The sequence below is a fragment of the Harpegnathos saltator genome, unplaced genomic scaffold (genome assembly GCF_003227715.2).
Source record: "Harpegnathos saltator strain DR-91 unplaced genomic scaffold, Hsal_v8.6 scaffold469, whole genome shotgun sequence".
In the NCBI taxonomy this organism is placed as follows: Eukaryota; Metazoa; Arthropoda; class Insecta; order Hymenoptera; family Formicidae; genus Harpegnathos; species Harpegnathos saltator.
In genome coordinates, this window is record NW_020230282.1 from 522,865 (window position 1) to 540,042 (window position 17,178).

Here is a 17,178-nt window from a genome sequence, read left to right on the forward strand (position 1 = left end):
AGCTAACTCGTGCCTTCGGCAAACATAAATTGCTGCGTAAATGATGAAAGGCGCGCGCGTTCCATCCGACTAATTTGATTTTCACTCGGGTCATTATGCGACCTGGTGCGAGGCGACCTGTTCAGAGGTACCGGATACATTATAAATCGTTATTTTTTTTATTTATTTTTCTAAAGATGTGTACACGTATATAATGTATACACACACACACACACACACACACACACACACACACACACACACGTATATATGTGCGTCTTATCGTTCGAGAGAAAGGCAGCCGATGATCGATTCGTATCTGAACGCGTCTTCGCGTCGCTCTTGCAGATGCGATAGGAGAGATGTGACGCCACGGTGATTAGAAAACGTTCGCCACTCGTCCAGGTAGTCCGGAAAGTTCAGTGACCGATCTACGGTGCAAACATGAAGATCGTTCCTCGCTGTTCTTCGTGGGAAATGTTTCTTGTGACATTTGGTGAGCCGAAGGTATTACCGTCGGTGTAACGTCAATCTCAATATATAAAAATTGGAGCGCATATTTCTGAGGGAAGCCTCAAAGTGATATAACTCCATGTGTAGAGTGTTACGTCAGTCTGTGTAGCTCCGCGCAATGCTCACTTTCAATTTGGATGCTGCGAACTCTCGACACGTTATCATTGATCGCCCCTTTGTCTCCGAGTGAAAAGACCTTGACGAGGAAGAATATATTCAGTGAGAATGCACAGTGTTTACGAGTACAATGAAGAATACATCGACGAGTTCTGCACCGCGATTCTGTGCTCTGTGTGTACTTCGCGTGACTTGACGATTAGCGGGTCAAGGTGTTAGAATCACAAGGTAAGGATTTGCGAGTTTAAATGAGGTTAGTGAGAATGAGATTCAATGGAATTTAATGAAATCTCAATGTGAGATCTGAGTGGGAAATAGGCTCGAGTTTGGCTGGTCACGAGCTGTGTGTTTAAATAGACCGCTGCAAGACGATCGTCTTGGTACTTGATGAGCGTTCATATGATGTGATATAAATATATGTCACAACTCCTACATATATTATCGCAAATTATGCCGCCCGAGCCGTGGTGTACGACAAGCCAGTCAGAATCATAACGTTGATTCGACGTTGAAACGGTCGATGGAACGTTAATTCAACCCTCATCGACGTCGGATGGAACGTTGTGGTTCTGACTGGGAGCGTACACCCTCCTCGGAACGCAGGACTCGTTTGACTCGCAGCCTAATATCTACGCACTGCGCTCGGCCGTTCACAGACGCTGAGTGGGGAGGCGACCGGTTGTAAAAGGCCGGCGAGTAACTTATTAACTCTCATTATGCACGAGAATACATCTATATACACGATGAGCTCGATTGCAGAAGAAGCAGAAGGACTGGTTTGAAACTAAAAGGCGTTACTGTTATCTGCATAATGAGCGAGGAACGGAGACACTGACAAAGGAACTATCCGCTTCTTCTGCAATTGCATCTCCTTTACTGTAGTTGAAAACTAGACGTACCCCTGCTGCATGAAGTAATCGAGGACGAAAGTGAGGCGGGGACAAGCCTCGGTCGGATATCTTAAGAGTAACTGAAAATTGATCAAAAATCGACCACGAGTCTAACACTTGTAGGACAATCATCACAAGAATTGACGCGAGACTCGTTTTGCAAAGCGTTCACTGTGTGCGATTAGTTTGAAAGTTGATCCAAGCCAAGATTGATTGAAGAGAGAGACTCGACTGCTAGAAAAATTCAGCTCTTGCTCGGGATCTTGCAACGGTCTTGCTCCGTCCCGTGATATTAATATCGCAGTCTATTGTTAAAAATAATTATCGTGGTTGCGTGGTAAAATGCCGAGAGGAGAACTAATAATCGAAGCTACACCGACGTACGTTCGAGTCGTCGTACGTATTTGCGCGTCGAGGAATATATCTTGTCACCTTGTCACATTACAGTTATAATCTCGTGCGCGTTTCTAAAATTGGGATACACGCGCACACGCGTGTGAACATGTCACATTATAGTCCGCCAGTAATCGATATTATGTCGTGTCCTTCTACCGACGACGCTGTTAGACATTTTCACGTGTGAATTATACACGTTCGTACACACACGTTGGAAGTATATACTAACCTACTTCTGCGGAATAACGAGGTGTACTCTTATTAAGTAGCTGATTAAATACGTGTTTTTATCGAATATTTAATTAAACCAGTTACTCGAGTCTTACGATAGTCTTTGATAGGTGTAGAGAATAAATGATGAAGAGATGAATAAATGATAGATGTATGTATCACAAAACACAGTTTATCTTATCGGTCACATATCAATCAATTAACATTATTTTGAATTGACGATACCCTTTAACTAACTCGTGGAATATTCAGATTTAATCGGCTGTGCAGAATTGTTGAGATCTCTATAATCAATCATGACTTCATTCATTGGAGATTGGAGATCTACTCACATTTACCGCAACGCGTAATGTATTTATCTATTCAGGAAATCGGTTTTTTTTCTCTTCAGAGTGGATATGGTAACTATGAACTCCGAAAAATCGGCTTGCCGCCGAAAACCAGTGGAAAAAAGCAGCAGCGAAAAGACACCAGAGCATGTTGAGGAGGCCGACAAGAAGAATGAGGATAATCGTATAACTGAATCTCCAGATTTGTCTCCCAACACTCCCACATACAACGTCACTGCCTCTTGCGCCGAAGACACCCCTAACTACCTTGTCTATAAGAAGGTAACGTCGTCTATAAAAAGTATTAACGCACACACATATTCTCTTCCACCAACTCGAGCGTGTAATTAGCAGCATATTATAAGTTTTAATTTTTTCTTTATTCTCAAGCAAATCGCTCTTCTCACATAAAATCGTCATCATGTTTCAGATGGAGTCGATCGTAGAAAAGATGTTAGACGAGTTTACAGGTGTTCCCGTAAAAACAGTCAAGACTTTCATGACGAAAACGCCATCTGTTTTTACAGGTAAAACGAAATTAAATTCTCATTTTAATACGATCAGCTATATAGGCGGAAATCTACAATTTAGCTCACATGTAACGTTCGATTTGCACTCTAGGCACGGATCTCATAGCATGGATGATGAAGAGTATGGATATAGATGATCAAGGTAAGTTCTTGTTCTAAGACTTTTTAAGGTGTATCAACTGATATTTCAAGACGATTGCAGACTAGAACTCGAAATCTCTAATAATGTGTTCGTACACTGACGCAGAGGCTCTTCATGTGGCTCATCTAATGGCATCCCATGGATATTTCTTCCCTATCGACGATCACTGCCTTACCGTGAAGAACGACAACACGTTCTATAGGTTTCAAACTCCCTATTTTTGGCCATCGAACTGTTGGGAACCTGAAAACACTGATTATGGTATGAAAGCATATCAGTATTCCCGTCTTATCAATATAGTTCTTCCAATCTCGATTACTTCTTTATATCTTCTATACTGCTGCGTATATGTATCTGCCTTGACTGATTTATTACTTTATTTTGCTAGCTGCACTTTGATACACCCGTTGGTGCGTGTTACTTTAAATGTTACAGCTGTCTATTTATGCAAAAGGACGATGCAGAACAAAACGCGACTGGAATTGGCAGACTACGAGGCGGAGAACCTGGCTAGATTGCAAAAGATGTTTTCGCGAAAATGGGAATTTATCTTTATGCAGGCGGAAGCGCAGAGTAAAGTCGACAAGAAAAGGGATAAGCTGGAAAGGAAAGTCTTGGACAGTCAAGAGAGAGCCTTCTGGGATGTACATCGGCCGATGGTATGATTTTATACGAGATTAAATTGATTACGCGACAATATATCGCGTGCGATATGCATTGTTAACATGTACTTGTGTTACATGTGATCGTGATACATTGTCAAATGTTACGTTTCAGCCTGGATGCGTAAACACCACTGAGCTGGATATTAAAAAAGCCTGTCGTAGTCACAAGTCCGTCGTACAACCGAGCAAGCACTTGCAGCTGGGGCTCGCGGGCGGCAGGATATCACCGTCTGCGGAACCGCACGCGAACTCGTCGACGTCGATCGAATTTTTACAGAAAGAGATCGAGACGCTGAAAGACAGACTCGACAGGCCCGTCATCAAAGTGTCGAAAGTAGCCGAAGCGTATGTCGATAGAATTTCAATAATATTCGTTAGAACACAAAGCCGATCTGTCAACGACGTACATAACATTTACGTTTATTTGAGCTCGGCTAGACGCATATACGACGCGACGCATACCCCGTAGGCTGATCGATACACGATATTTTTAGTCTGATTGGATACTTTGAGCAATATATGGAGTACGACCCTTTTTTCACTCAACCTGAGTTGACGAATCCGTGGATATCCGATAGCCCAGAAATGTGGGAGCAAGAGAAATTAGCGTACGTATATCGCCGTTACAACGAGGAAAGATTCGTCGCGACGTTTGGATTTGGGGAATTCGATGAAGCAATATCAATATGTGTGTGTGGTGTGTGTCAATCGACGCTTTTATATACTTACAGGAAAGAAATATCCACGAGGAGAGTGAAGAGATGGGCGTTCAGTTTGCAAGAGCTTCTGCAGGATCCCGTCGGTAGAGAACAATTTATACGCTTCTTAGATAAGGAATTTAGCGGCGAGAATCTCAAGTACGTGTATACATAGAGCTTTGCGAGTCTTTTCGTTACGTTTCGTTACGTTTCGTTACGCTATTTTACTCCAACTCATGTCCAAGCTCGTGTGTCTGTTTGAATGCGCGTAATACGAAAATTCAATTTGCATCAGGGAAACGAGATCATTTGTGATATGTGCAGATTTTGGGAAACCGTACAGGAATTAAAAACTTTACCGCAGAAAGACGTCCAAACGAAAGTCGAGGAGATATGGCGCGAATTCTTGGACACGGACGCCAGTTGTCCTATCAATGTCGATTCTCGGTCTTACGAGATAACGAAAAAGAATCTCGAAAAGCCGGACCAATGGTGTTTCGACGTTGCCGCGGTATTCATTCAATTTTAATTGCTTCTGTACTTATTTGATTGCGTATGTTCACGCATGTAATATATTTTCCCCGTCAGTATTATATTATTATTATTGTTGTTGTTGTTGTTGTTGTTGGTATTATTATTATTATTATTATTATTATTATTATTATTGTTATTATTCTCTAGGCGCATGTATATCATCTGATGAAGAGCGACAGTTATTCGAGATATTTGCGCTCAGAAATGTACAAGGACTTCCTTAACGGATCGAAGAAAAAGGTTCGTTACTCTGCAACATTTTTCTCCTTTGTTTATCACAATGTAATTTGAAATTACTAATATTTTAATAGCTACCGCAATACGGTAGCGTTAAGTTCTTCGGGATAAAATCGCGCAATTTTTAAAATGTATATGCAAAATTAGAAAAATCGCATTTCTTGAATCATATCACACGATAATTAGTATTTGTGTACCATGTGTGATTATATAATAAGAACCGTTTTGCTTTGAAACTTTGCAGACTTCGGTAAAAGGCATTCGTTCCATCGTTTCCTTCACAGGACGGAGGGACACTACAGTCTCGTAACCTGCCAGTTTTTAACACTATACTTGCGTCTCTCTGTAACTTGCTGTTCCGTTTATCTCTCTTCTCAGCTCTGTCAGAACATCACAAAACTAACGAGAGAATCTTCAAGATTGAATGAGTATTTTTTATTTAAATCAATTCTATATATTATACCGAGATGCATTCGTAATTAAATATTTTATATCGGTACGACGACTAAGATTATTTAAAACGTTGTCATATGATCGCGTGCTATACACTTCCCGGAACGATCGATCGAATCGATCAAACCTTCGCCAGAAGAAAATCATTTCGAGAGTTTATCCAAAGTGCCGTCATATTGTTGGGAATTGCGCATTTCATTGTATCTTCGTATATGTACTACGTACATTTTATTCCGCCCGTTTTATTTTTATATTTTATTTGTTAAGTTTTTCTACCATAACTTTGGACAATGTAATAAATGTAAATAATGCGTGTAAATAACGCGTTTTCTTAATTCGTATCGGATGTATCGGACACATTAGACAAGAGCGCAGATTATATAACATACACGCACACACACGTACACGTGCATACATACACACAAGTTTATTGTATAATAGCGGAACTTCTGTATCTTTCAATTACCACCGAAGTCTATAGCCGAGCTGAAATGATATCGCGTACTCGCGTCGGTAGTCGATCGATATGTATCCGACGAACTCGTATAATGCACATAGAATCAACCTTTCATTGAGTCGTACAGGCATTATGTCGACAATGAGTACAATGTCTTGTGAATCGACGCGCTTACATGCGTACGTTTTTATATCGACTCAGTAAAGTGCACAATAGTTTTTCAAGTGCACTATGCGTTCGACCGATCTCGTTACGAGAATGTGTATCGATTTTAGTTACAAATAAATCGCCAGGCACGCGGTGAAATAAAAAATGTCTAAAAAAAAAAAAAAAAGAAAAATAAATAAAACAGTTATGACACCGCTAGTTCGCGAGAACGCAACTCTGCAAAACTTGAGAAATTATAGAATAGAAAATCCGAGCTCCTGTATAACCACCAAAAGATTAATAAATCTAAAACTTGTATTAGATAAAAAGAGCATAGATTTGTGAGAGAGAAGGAAAGAGAGCCCACGCATATACTCTATATTAAGTGAAGTATCTTGCATGACTTTGCAAGTCACACAACATTCTTTGATGATAAGATTCATCGATAGTACATCAAAATATTTTCCTTCTACATCCACTTACTTATGTGCCTTTTTTACCCATATAAATGCATATTTTAATATAGAAAAATAAAGTTCCTCATATACGCGCATATTCATAATCTTCCCTATTAAGTTTCCACTCAGTTTCCCGTCGATTGCATCATATTATTTAGTAATGTTCTTATTACTTGATATAATGTAATCATTTTCCCTTCAATTTTAACTGACATTTTTAATAATATGATATATATTTCTCGACTATATAGAAACCACTAATCGTTTCATTTATCGTATAAGCAAGAATATTCAGACATACATACATATATTTAATATACTTAATGTTAATAAACGTTAATTCGGTGTTTCATAGATAATTCGGTGGCAGATATTTGAAAGTCTCTTTTATTTTAAGCAACATATAGATCGTCGATGGATCTCTGACAAAATTCAAAATTGTTCATCCTATCCCCAATAACTATAGTTTAATTTCTAACGAGTCTTCGTTACACACTCATTACTATACTCATTCGCCTTCATCGACGCGGTCCCGTTTAAATCCAACAATCTAAAATAAGTCCTTGTAAAACTTGTAATACAATAAAGTATTTCAGAAGCACAGAGCACTCACTTCGTCAGTTCGTCGGGACACTCGTCAGATGGCAAATATAATTTTTCATATCGCTTCTAGATCCTTTTTATTGTTCCTCTTGATAATCGGTACCGCTGCCCAAAGCGCAGTGCCCAGAATTAAGATGATTCCAAAGGCTAAGAAGATCGGCTTGTAGGAGAGTACGTTCTCGAAGATGATCCCGCAGACAGGCGGTCCAACCAGTTGCAGCACACCGTTGACAAACAACGAGATGCCATAGGACGAGCTGAGCTTCTCAGTGCCCAGCATGTCTGCCAAGATGACCGTGGTGATGCCGATGTACATACCCGAGGAGAGACCGAAAAGGCCGCAGAAGAACGACAGCATGGTGTAACTGGTCGCCATAGGTAGTAACGCCAGAGCGATACCGCTGGTGCCGAGTCCACCCACGAAGTAATAATACTTCGGTATGAAGTCGATGTCGGATAAAGACGCTCCGCCGATGCGGCCGACTAAATCCAGCGCAGAGACTATGGACAAGAGCAAAGCGGATGAATTCTTGTCGAAGCCCTCGGCGATCGCGTAAGAAGGCAACAAAATCATGAAGTTTGTGTTGCTGATAGCGGACGTGGAGTTGGAGATGAGGATCACCAAGTAGATGGGGTCCCTCAACACGCTCAAGTCGAAGAAACGCGTCTTCTCGGACTTGTCCGGTGCTTTCGACGACTTGGAGTGCACGTCGCTCCGCTTAGGCTCCTCCACGTACCTTCCGTTACTCTCTTCTTTGTGGTTTTCTATGCTCTTCGAAGAATCGAATCGTGTCTTGCTGTCCTCGGGAGAAGCGTTGCTCCGACGCGACAAATTCAGCGCGCCCCTGTCTGAGACGTTTTCGCTGTCCCCACCGCTGTCTCCGCCGTGTCCATTGTCCTTCGAAACGAGACTTAAACAGATCGTCGCGTGAGTATCGTTCGCGTCCGGAATGTCTTTTTGCAGGACGTCGTCCTGTGTTCGAGAGATTGGCTCCTTTGCGACGAGGTCAGACTGTACTTTTGGATCCGTAGCCCTCCGGTCAATCTCTTCGTAAGCTGAATTCTCTTCAGGTTGGTAATACGCTTTCTCGTTCACCGATTGCAACACCACATTGTGTTGGAGATCCGAGAGTTTGTACACTCGTTTGTCATCGTCGTGCGCATTTTGAAGACTCGAATCGAACTTAGCACTGATCCCCATCCTCTTGTCCGGCTCTTGCTTCCTGTCGACGGGTTCATCGAGAGTCAATGCCTCATTGTCGATTCCCTCGTCTAAGACTACGGTTTTCATGTGCTGCTCGACCGGGTGGTACAAAAGACCGCAGACCAGCGTGTTCAACGTAATCGCGCCCATGATCAGTACCGCTCCTCTGAAAATTCGAGTTATTGCTTATAATTGGTGATTTTTAGAGTTTCCGCGAGAATTCTAGAGACCCTTCTTGATGAAACGAAGAGAAACCCCGACGAAGATTCATTCTTGGAAAGATTTTCCCGTCTAATGTTCCCCGCGTCAGCGTTCATTCACGCTTGTTCAAGCGAACACAATCGAGCACATTCGTCAACTTGTTGGCTTACCTGTATCCGAAGCAATCTAAAAGATATTGCAGTAGCGGCGGTAGCACTATGGTACCGATCGCACTGCCGGATATGCATAAGCCGTTCGCAACACCCCGTAGCTTCTCGAAGTACGACGTAACGATGTAGACCGTCGGTGGAAATGATAATCCAGCGCCGATCCCGACCATGAGCCCGTAACTACGTGTGTAGAAAAAGAAAAGGTCGCTATTATCGCCGCGAAACGCAGTGGATCCTTGGAAATAAAGACTCGTATTTACTTCCACGTCTTTACCGATGCATCGGTCGTAACGGCATACCTGACGTAAAGGTAGGTAACTGAATTGGCGAAATAGCTTAACATCATCCCGCTAGCTGCGAAGGTGCCGCCGATGAGGGTCACCGTTCTGTAGGAATACTTGGTTGACAGAATACTAGATAAGGGACCTGCGACATACATTTCACATTTTTCATACTTTTCCACACATGCTGCTTCTTCATCCAACGTACAGGATATTATTTTCTTAGCTTCTCTACAGGTATCTATAAAAGTTCACATGGCAAAATTCCGCGATAACTCGGTTATTGTGATAACTCAGAAGCGAAAGGAAAAGAGAACGAAGAGATCCGCGGAGAGACTCACGGTACATTCCGGATTATGTGAGTATGACTGTGCCGCTGGCAGAGGGTGACACTTCTGAATGAGTTGGAAAGATTCGAGGGCTCACCTAACGAGCTGTACAGAAAGTAGCATAACGCCGGCATCCAGGAGGCCGCTGTGGAGGACGCCTTGAAAACGTGCAGGAACTCGACGAAGAGCACGCCGAACGACTTGACCGTGCCCGGGATCAGAAAGTTGACCACAAGAGCGGCGAAGAGAACCACCCAGCCCCATCCGCCGTCCGGCGGAACCGTTTTCGTCTTCGTTTTCCTCTTCGTGGTCGACATGTCTTCTGCTGCGGTGCTGCGAGGCCGTGCGACGGCGGTTCCGCACGATTCTCGACTGTAAGTGTTTAAGGGACGAGTAGCTGTTACGCATGGATTATAATAGACACTTTCTGCCGTCGCTGCGAAGGTAAGAGAGAAAGATCATTATCGGCATTAAAAAGGATAAATCAGCCGCGTCCTCGACGCAGCCGCGCTCCTCAAGTCTCAACAACGTGACTAAAGGAATCGCTACTGTGCGATGAAATCTCTAGCGATGTAAAATTAACGTGTTCTCTAAAAGCGAACGACGTGAGCGTGAAGCGCCAAAAGTCTACCATACAAAGTTTTCCACATCTTATAAATGTCTGCTTGTGTTGAGACTCTAATGCGACTAACCAATCATCCTGCGGCGGCTTTCCGCGCTACGCAGTTTCTCTTATTTATCCCTCAAACGCGATCGCCGTTCTGCAATTCCCTGTGCGATCCACACTCTTATCTTTCAAATGGCGCTGATAATATCCTCTCACATCCTGCGCTCGGAAAGACGAAAGACTTTTTCACGCATGCATGATTTTTCCTCCGTGACGTTTCTCTCCTCTTTCTTTACGTGTCCGCGACGGCTGTAATTGCTGTAATAAGCGCAATCATATCTCAATCGACAGTTGTCTTCGACTTTGTACCGATCAGGCCCGTCAGATCCGCCAGTGAAGTGGTAAATAGAACAGAACCATATGTATTTGAATAAACTTCGTGACTCATTACTGGAAATAGTAAAAGTAAGATACTTAGCGGTACTCGCGCGACGCGTTGACGTCGTGTCTCTCGGCCTGTATCTTTGTCATATGAATTAACATCTCGGATGGCGGACGGCTACGTTACGTACCTCACCACGTCGTCATAAAACACATATCGCGATGCGGCTCGATCCTGATGATGCTTCGCGTGTTACCGCGGAGCGGTACCGCGACGGTCGTCGCTAGCGACTATCGCGTGGTGCGTGGCTATTAATTTGGAATTGCAGCTATTATGTGGTTTTTAGATCTGAACCTATCGTCACGTACCTATATCTGGCCGCCAATTCAGCTGGAGATGACACAGAAGCGTAATGAAAGTTTGACAATAGTTAAACAACGGTTACACGGAACACCGGGGACGAGGAGGGGCTGAGCGCGGCCGGCTATTTCACCGCGGTTCTGTCGCGCGGATACGACGGAGATACGCGAGAGTGCTTGAAAACAGAAACGCTGCGTTACAATTTCATCAATCCTTTCATTGTGGTCTGACCGCTTTGTTTTGATTACGGCTTTTATTCGATTCGAGTCGCAGTTCTGCCGTTCGCGCGTGGATGTTGTCTTACAAAACAAACGATTTGAAGCTCTTTTCGCGGATGCAATTTCGGACTTCGACTAGATTTAGAAAACTCAGCTTCTGGGAATTTTTCTGGGAAAAATCATGTATGCGTGAAAAAGTCTTTCGTCTTTCCGAGCGCAGGATGTGAGAGGATATTATCAGTGTATTTGAAAGATAAGAGTGTGGATCGCACAGGGAATTGCAGAACGGCGATCGCGTTTGAGGGATAAATAAGAGAAACTGCGTAGCGCGGAAAGCCGCCGCAGGATGATTGGTTAGTCGCATTAGAGTCTCAACACAAGCAGACATTTATAAGATGTGGATTTCGGACTTCGACTAGATTTAGAAAACTCAGCTTCTGGGAATTTTTCGAAACAATTTCTCTCTCTCTCTCTCTCTCTCTCGCTGGATCACGACTTTCGAACAGCGTCCAAAAAAATGCTCAAGCCGTTTAGAACTCTATGGAGAAAGAAAAATCTATGGAGAAAAGTCGAGTCTCGGAGCCGCCTAATCGTATTCGAATTTTTCTTTTCGATAAGAATTGAGAGAGAGAGAGAGAGAGAGAGAGAGAGAGAGAGAGAGAGAGAGAGAGAGAGAGAGAGAGAGAGAGAGAGAGAGAGAGAGAGAGAGAGAGAGAGAGAGAGAGAGAGAGAGAGAGAGAGAGAGAGAGAGAGAGAGAGAGAACAAGGCCCGACGACCTCCGAGGGTCATCCACGTTTGCGTTTGCGTTTGCGTTCCGATGCAAACGCAGCCGCGCGCTGCGCGACCGTGCGCTGCGGTATGGCACAACGGTGTGAAAAGTCCCGTAATCGACCACGGTTGCACAGGTTACACACAGGTAACACTATGCAATGAGTAGGCACGCCGTTCTCGCGCGAACACCACGCCTGGGTACTATGAATGATTCCATTTACTACGGATGCGTAAAACGCTCGAACGCGATCGAGCGCGCCGCAATCGGAATCGGCGCGCCGTTCTCCGCCGCGTATATGTACAGGGTGTGTAGGAAAGATATGCACGAGCGAGCGCGCGCGACCAGTGAAGGAAAGGTCGCGGGACTTTTTTTTTACCTCGACGTACTTGAGAAAGTGCGATCTTCCGGTATCGCATGCGGAAAAAGAATGTATCTCCCGGAAATCGCCAAGAGACAAATCCCCTCCCTCGGATATGCGAAACGTGTGGCGGAGTTCATCGAAAGAAAAAAAAAAAAAAACAAAAAAAACAAAGTGTTGTAACCTTCCTTGCGTTGATTATCCTGCTTCGATAAAACGGGCGTCGCGGTCACGCATCGGTATTATCGTGCTTGTTTCTCTTTCGTTCGGACGAAAAGATTCGGACGAAAGTTACGACGGGTGAGAGCGGGCGGGCGGGGGAAGCGTTGTTTAATGAGCGGAGATCGCACGGAGATTGTCCACCCGCGGTGATAAACAACGATTGTCGCACGGCGCACGCATTTTCCCGTGCATTCTCACGGTGAATTCTCTCGTGCGCGGCACCTTATATCGTGCGAGGAGAACACACTCGTACGTGAAACAGCCACGACGCACCGCGTCGTGTCACACTGTAAATAGCGAGAGGGGGGGCCGTTACTCGGCGACATTAGACAGTTTTACGTTAGAATCTTGCTTGATATTTATTCGATATCGTTTTACGAGCTTCGCGCGCGAACGCCGCGATTCACACACACCGTGTGCCGTCCCTTGCACGCGGCGCATTCTCTCCATCCCGGCCTGGCATGCGTAAGAGCGTGGGCAAATCGCATCCGCGGCAATAACAAACGACATGCTCGTTAACGTTCAGGCGCCTTGAAGCAGCATTACGATGAATTAATATCCGTAAACAGAATTCGAAAGGAGAAACGCGTTCCGAGAGATACGAGAAGGTAACGGGTAGATGTTAAAAATACTCACACGCGCACGCACCGATACATGTCACGTTGCGCGCTCGCGCACTCGCGATACTCACACACACCCTCTGCGAAGGATAGATTACGTGTCTCCTGTATGTTCCGTCGCGACGAGTTCGTTTCGTATTAGAAAGCGGATTGTTCGACTGTAGAAATTCATTCAGCTTCTTACTCAGTTGAAATTTTACTGATAATTCACATCATCGTCACTCGACTTGCGCGCGTCGCTTCCATCACGCTTTGTTCACCTTCCGAATTGTGACACGAGTCACAATTCGGAAATGTGGGAACAAGTGGATTTTTCCCCTCTATCTCAAGCTCACGCCTGTTCGATCCCTTTATCTTGATTATTTTATCTCTGTTTTTTTGAAACATCCTCTATTGATAGATTGGTGATTTGAAGATTAGAAGATTAAAAGAGATTGGGCGCGTGTTCGTTTCTCTCGAATATACGGGCATAATCGCCGCGTAATAAAAATGCTACAGAACGCACCGATGCCGATGACATCATCTGAAAAATGTAACAAACAATTTTGCAAACTGCAGCGCCCATTTTTCCTATATACGTGTAGCTTCAAATCGAGTATATACAAGATTACATAACGTAAGGAGACACGCGACGCGCGCAAGGCTACCATACTCTAATAATATTAGTCAACAAATCTAACATCCTTTTTGCAACTGTTTCTGAATTCTCGTGAAACTTGACACATTCAGTCTAAATACGTTATCGATATAACGTAATATTTTGAGACGTTCATTCGCGTCTTAATACGCGCAGTGAATTTGGAGAGTCGAAACAGCATTCCTCCGAGACTACCGGAATGAAACTTCAAAATTGTAGTTACTCCGTAGTGAAATGAATTCGGAATTGGAGGATCGTCAAGCTCGATGTGCGCAGTTGTTGCGATTAAAAGATACAATGACCTAAAAATTTAAAATTCTAATGATTTCCTAATGACTAAGGACCAGTTATCTGTATCCGAGTCAATCAAAGAACATTAAAGGTAATCTAAAGACCATCGGTCGACAAAACGAAAGCACCATTCGCAATCCACAATCGAATACATCCAATATTAGTAATAATTACAAACTGACCTGGAAGACATTTCTTCTCCTCTTGGCATCTCTTCTTCTCACCGTAGTAGCGGTGAAGAAGGCTGCGGTAGGCGGTGGGCTAAATCACCCCCGTCGGAAGACTGTTCTTGCTCTGGCAGGAGGGCAACGGGAAGCAGGATGCTCATCGGACGTTTGCTATCATCCTGTGTCTTCGACTAGACTGCACACGGGCACCGGAGAACCCGTTCCTCTCCCTCTTCTTTTTCCCTCAGCTCTCCTCGAATCGGCGCAGGAACACCCGAAGGCTGCCCCCGACTTTTATCGTACCAAAACGGTCACTGCGCCGCGCCATTATAAGACCGGTGTGCACCTCGATGGGCACGTACACGGTGTACACGTACAATTGTTTTCTTCAAGCTGGCTGGTTGACTAGTTAGCTGGTTGCTGGACTAGCTACCTGGCTGTCTGTCTGGCTAGTTCCTAGCTAACTGATTAAATGACTGGCCGACTGGTTAGCTGACTGGCTCAATGGCGACTAGCTGGCTGGTTGATCGGCTGGGTGACTGATTGACTGATTAATTGACCGGCTAATTGGTTCGCTGGATGATTGACTGGCCAATGGCTGACTGATGCTTAATTGACTGGCTGGCGAACCGACTGGTTGGTTACCTGGCAAAGCCACCTTAACCGAGCTACTACACAGAAGTGTTCTCCTTATACCGCGGAGAGACTACGAGGTGGAGACAGGTCGAGTAGCGCGATCCAGCGCGTGATCGCAGAGAGGGTGGGAGATTCTTCGCACGCACAACCACCGCTTGCTGTTGGCTCCCACCATCGTCGCGACGGTGCCCACCGAGACTTCCAGCGGAGACCAGATTAACGCTTTACCTACACAGCGGGAACAGGATCCCGAGAATATTCGCCGGGCGTATATGTCTTCGGGGATTTTTGGATGACGCGTAACACACGATTAATGTGCGTATAACCGACAGTCGAATACGGGATATACCTGAAATGATAAACTTGCTTGCTCATAAGATATCTTTGGGGTATTTATTCAAACATACGCTGAGCTTCCTACTCTCGTCAGACTAGTGGATAGTAACAAATCTTTTTTCATAAATATGAATTTATCCGACGATAATATATATATATATATATATATATCTGTAGATCATTTCCAACATTAAATTCAAACGACTCATTTACATTTTGCACTTGTATGCTATCCACCGAGCTATACATATAAATGCACTCGTGAAATATATCCCCCATATTTTTTCTTAAAATTCACATTGTAGGTAAATAAATTTTCAATATTTCATCGATTTTGTCTCGGTGTCTGTCTCGGTGTCTCCATCCCGACATGTATAAACACAGAGACCGCGAGAGAAAATATATTGAATACCTACACTATTTTCAGCTAGCGCCAGCGATTATAATCGACAACGATATTATTTAGCTGGGCTAGAGAATACAGGAGAACTTCTTCTCCGCTCCTTTTCCTCTTCCAGCGGCGAATCCTGATATTCCTTTTAGGCAACGACCTTTTCCTCCGCCTGTACTCCTTGTGCTTCTCCACCTTCTGCTCCCCTCCTTGCTCGGCGAGTCCGGCTCTCGGGAACGTCATTCCGCAGGATCGCATCATTAGTTTTTATTTTGCGACGGTACCGTGCTATTTTTATCCCACAGATCTCCTCCTCCTCCTCATTTCTTCCTCCTCCTCCTCCTCATCCTCTTCTGCTTCTTCTTCGTCCTTCTTCGTCCGTCCTCGAAGACTACTTGCTCACGTAGTTATTAAGACGAAACTTGAAACCGAAAGACCCAGAACACAACGGAGCTGAAGATTCCGAAGTTCCTAGATGGAAAAGTTCAAAGCACTTTGTCATATATCTTTGCTCAGAATTTTGCAGTAAATACGAAGATACTACTTTATGAGATAGCATGGCATTTATCAAGGTATGCCACTTTTTTCTCTGGTTTTTTCGTCGCTTGTTGTTGACTTCATGAAGCGGATAGCGGAACCAGTAGAAATATTCGACAATCTCAATATTACGTAAAAAAATGTAAATGTTATACAAATCGACGATTCCGATTCATTCGAATCCCGCGGAGGCCGCGTGCTGAGGGTAGCCTCGCGCTTCTCTCGTATTCCTTTTTTTTTTACCGACAGCACGACAGCGCGCGGCATACCTTTCACTACCTTCGCAACCTTCCACGGCTGCGTGATTATTAACATAATGTTTTCCATCGTACGTCGCTTTTCGCCCAGTACGGGTTTCGCGGCAGAACGCCACAACTCGACTACTACGTACGCGTATATGCGTCCAAGCCTAAGCAAAAGCGCTAACGCGAGAACTGGTTTTGCCGCAGAATATTCGAGCGAGCGAACAAAGAAGGCGGCAGCATTTATTGCCGACGATTACGGTAAAAATTCGTTCTTTTTTTTTTCAACAAAAATGTGAGAAAAGGAAATTCGATGGATTTACTGTTTGTGCTACATGCCCACTCCGATTTTGGAATTTCTTTGTGTATATATATGTATATATATATACTTACTGTAATATTTCATATTTACATGTATTAATGTCGTGTAATGAGAGTAATTTCAGATTTTCTAGATCAAAAAGAGAATTGTATTTTTATATTGTTATAATTTGTCGTTATATTGATTTCTATCGCCTCTTTGTTTGAAACATCGTTTTATAAAATTGTAACATCAAAATACAATAGTTTCACTCTACCTGAAAAATCCGGAATTACCTGCCATACAAGTTCTAATATTATATATATCGTTCAGAATACAAAAGCCTGAAAGATATCTCAGAAACATGTAAAGAAGCTCATTTCTTACAGATCTTATTTCTTGTAGACATCCTTTAAGACATGCTTTAGACTGCTCTTGCTGTTTTGAGTGCATTTATAATGCATATACTGGCTTAATAGACAAAAACAAAAAACTGCAAGGTTTCTAATAATTAAGGCTAAGATCCAAGGATTATA

General features: G+C 43.6%; 2 protein-coding genes across 5 annotated transcripts; one reads left to right on the top strand and one right to left on the bottom strand.

Annotated features, from left to right (window-relative positions):
* The first annotated feature begins 663 nt into the window (after positions 1-663).
* RSG7 (regulator of G-protein signaling 7) lies at positions 664-6,527 on the top strand. Of its 4 annotated transcripts, none has more exons than XR_002162986.2 (12): positions 664-837; positions 2,518-2,737; positions 2,886-2,982; positions 3,077-3,127; positions 3,233-3,388; positions 3,563-3,786; positions 3,905-4,137; positions 4,287-4,400; positions 4,524-4,649; positions 4,855-5,001; positions 5,172-5,264; positions 5,506-5,602. XR_002162986.2 is itself a non-coding variant. In XM_019843732.2 (12 exons), exons 2-12 carry the CDS (start codon positions 2,525-2,527, stop codon positions 5,569-5,571), a joined length of 1,560 nt encoding a protein of 519 aa, XP_019699291.1. In that variant the 5' UTR covers positions 664-837; positions 2,518-2,524; the 3' UTR covers positions 5,572-6,505. The 4 variants fall into 4 exon arrangements, 3 of the variants coding, with proteins under 3 accessions (XP_019699291.1, XP_019699293.1, XP_019699292.1); XM_019843732.2 differs by having other exon boundaries at positions 4,815-5,001; positions 5,506-6,505; XM_019843733.2 differs by lacking the exon at positions 664-837 and adding an exon at positions 2,255-2,277 and having other exon boundaries at positions 4,815-5,001; positions 5,506-6,527.
* Positions 6,528-7,145: 618 nt separating this feature from the next.
* LOC105188389 (monocarboxylate transporter 3) lies at positions 7,146-16,108 on the bottom strand. The gene is made up of 6 exons (XM_025302104.1): positions 15,588-16,108; positions 14,215-15,184; positions 9,662-9,936; positions 9,254-9,380; positions 8,955-9,134; positions 7,146-8,749 (listed from the first exon to the last, which is right to left on the bottom strand). Exons 2-6 carry the CDS (start codon positions 14,241-14,243, stop codon positions 7,435-7,437), a joined length of 1,926 nt encoding a protein of 641 aa, XP_025157889.1. The 5' UTR covers positions 14,244-15,184; positions 15,588-16,108; the 3' UTR covers positions 7,146-7,434.
* Between the last annotated feature and the right edge of the window lie 1,070 nt (positions 16,109-17,178).

Excerpts from the sequence above, each read along its gene's own strand:
- RSG7 (XM_019843732.2), top strand. The coding sequence starts at position 2,525 with ATGGTAACTATGAACTCCGAAAAATCGGCTTGCCGCCGAAAACCAGTG. Across the intron at positions 2,983-3,076 it reads AACGCCATCTGTTTTTACAG|GCACGGATCTCATAGCATGG; the intron begins GTAAAACGAAAT and ends TTTGCACTCTAG. Across the intron at positions 4,401-4,523 it reads TGGGAGCAAGAGAAATTAGC|GAAAGAAATATCCACGAGGA; the intron begins GTACGTATATCG and ends ATATACTTACAG.
- LOC105188389 (XM_025302104.1), bottom strand. The coding sequence starts at position 14,243 with ATGCCAAGAGGAGAAGAAATGTCTTCCAG. Across the intron at positions 9,937-14,214 it reads GGAGAAGAAATGTCTTCCAG|TCGAGAATCGTGCGGAACCG; the intron begins GTCAGTTTGTAA and ends AAACACTTACAG. Across the intron at positions 9,381-9,661 it reads CTTTCTGTACAGCTCGTTAG|GTCCCTTATCTAGTATTCTG; the intron begins GTGAGCCCTCGA and ends TGTATGTCGCAG.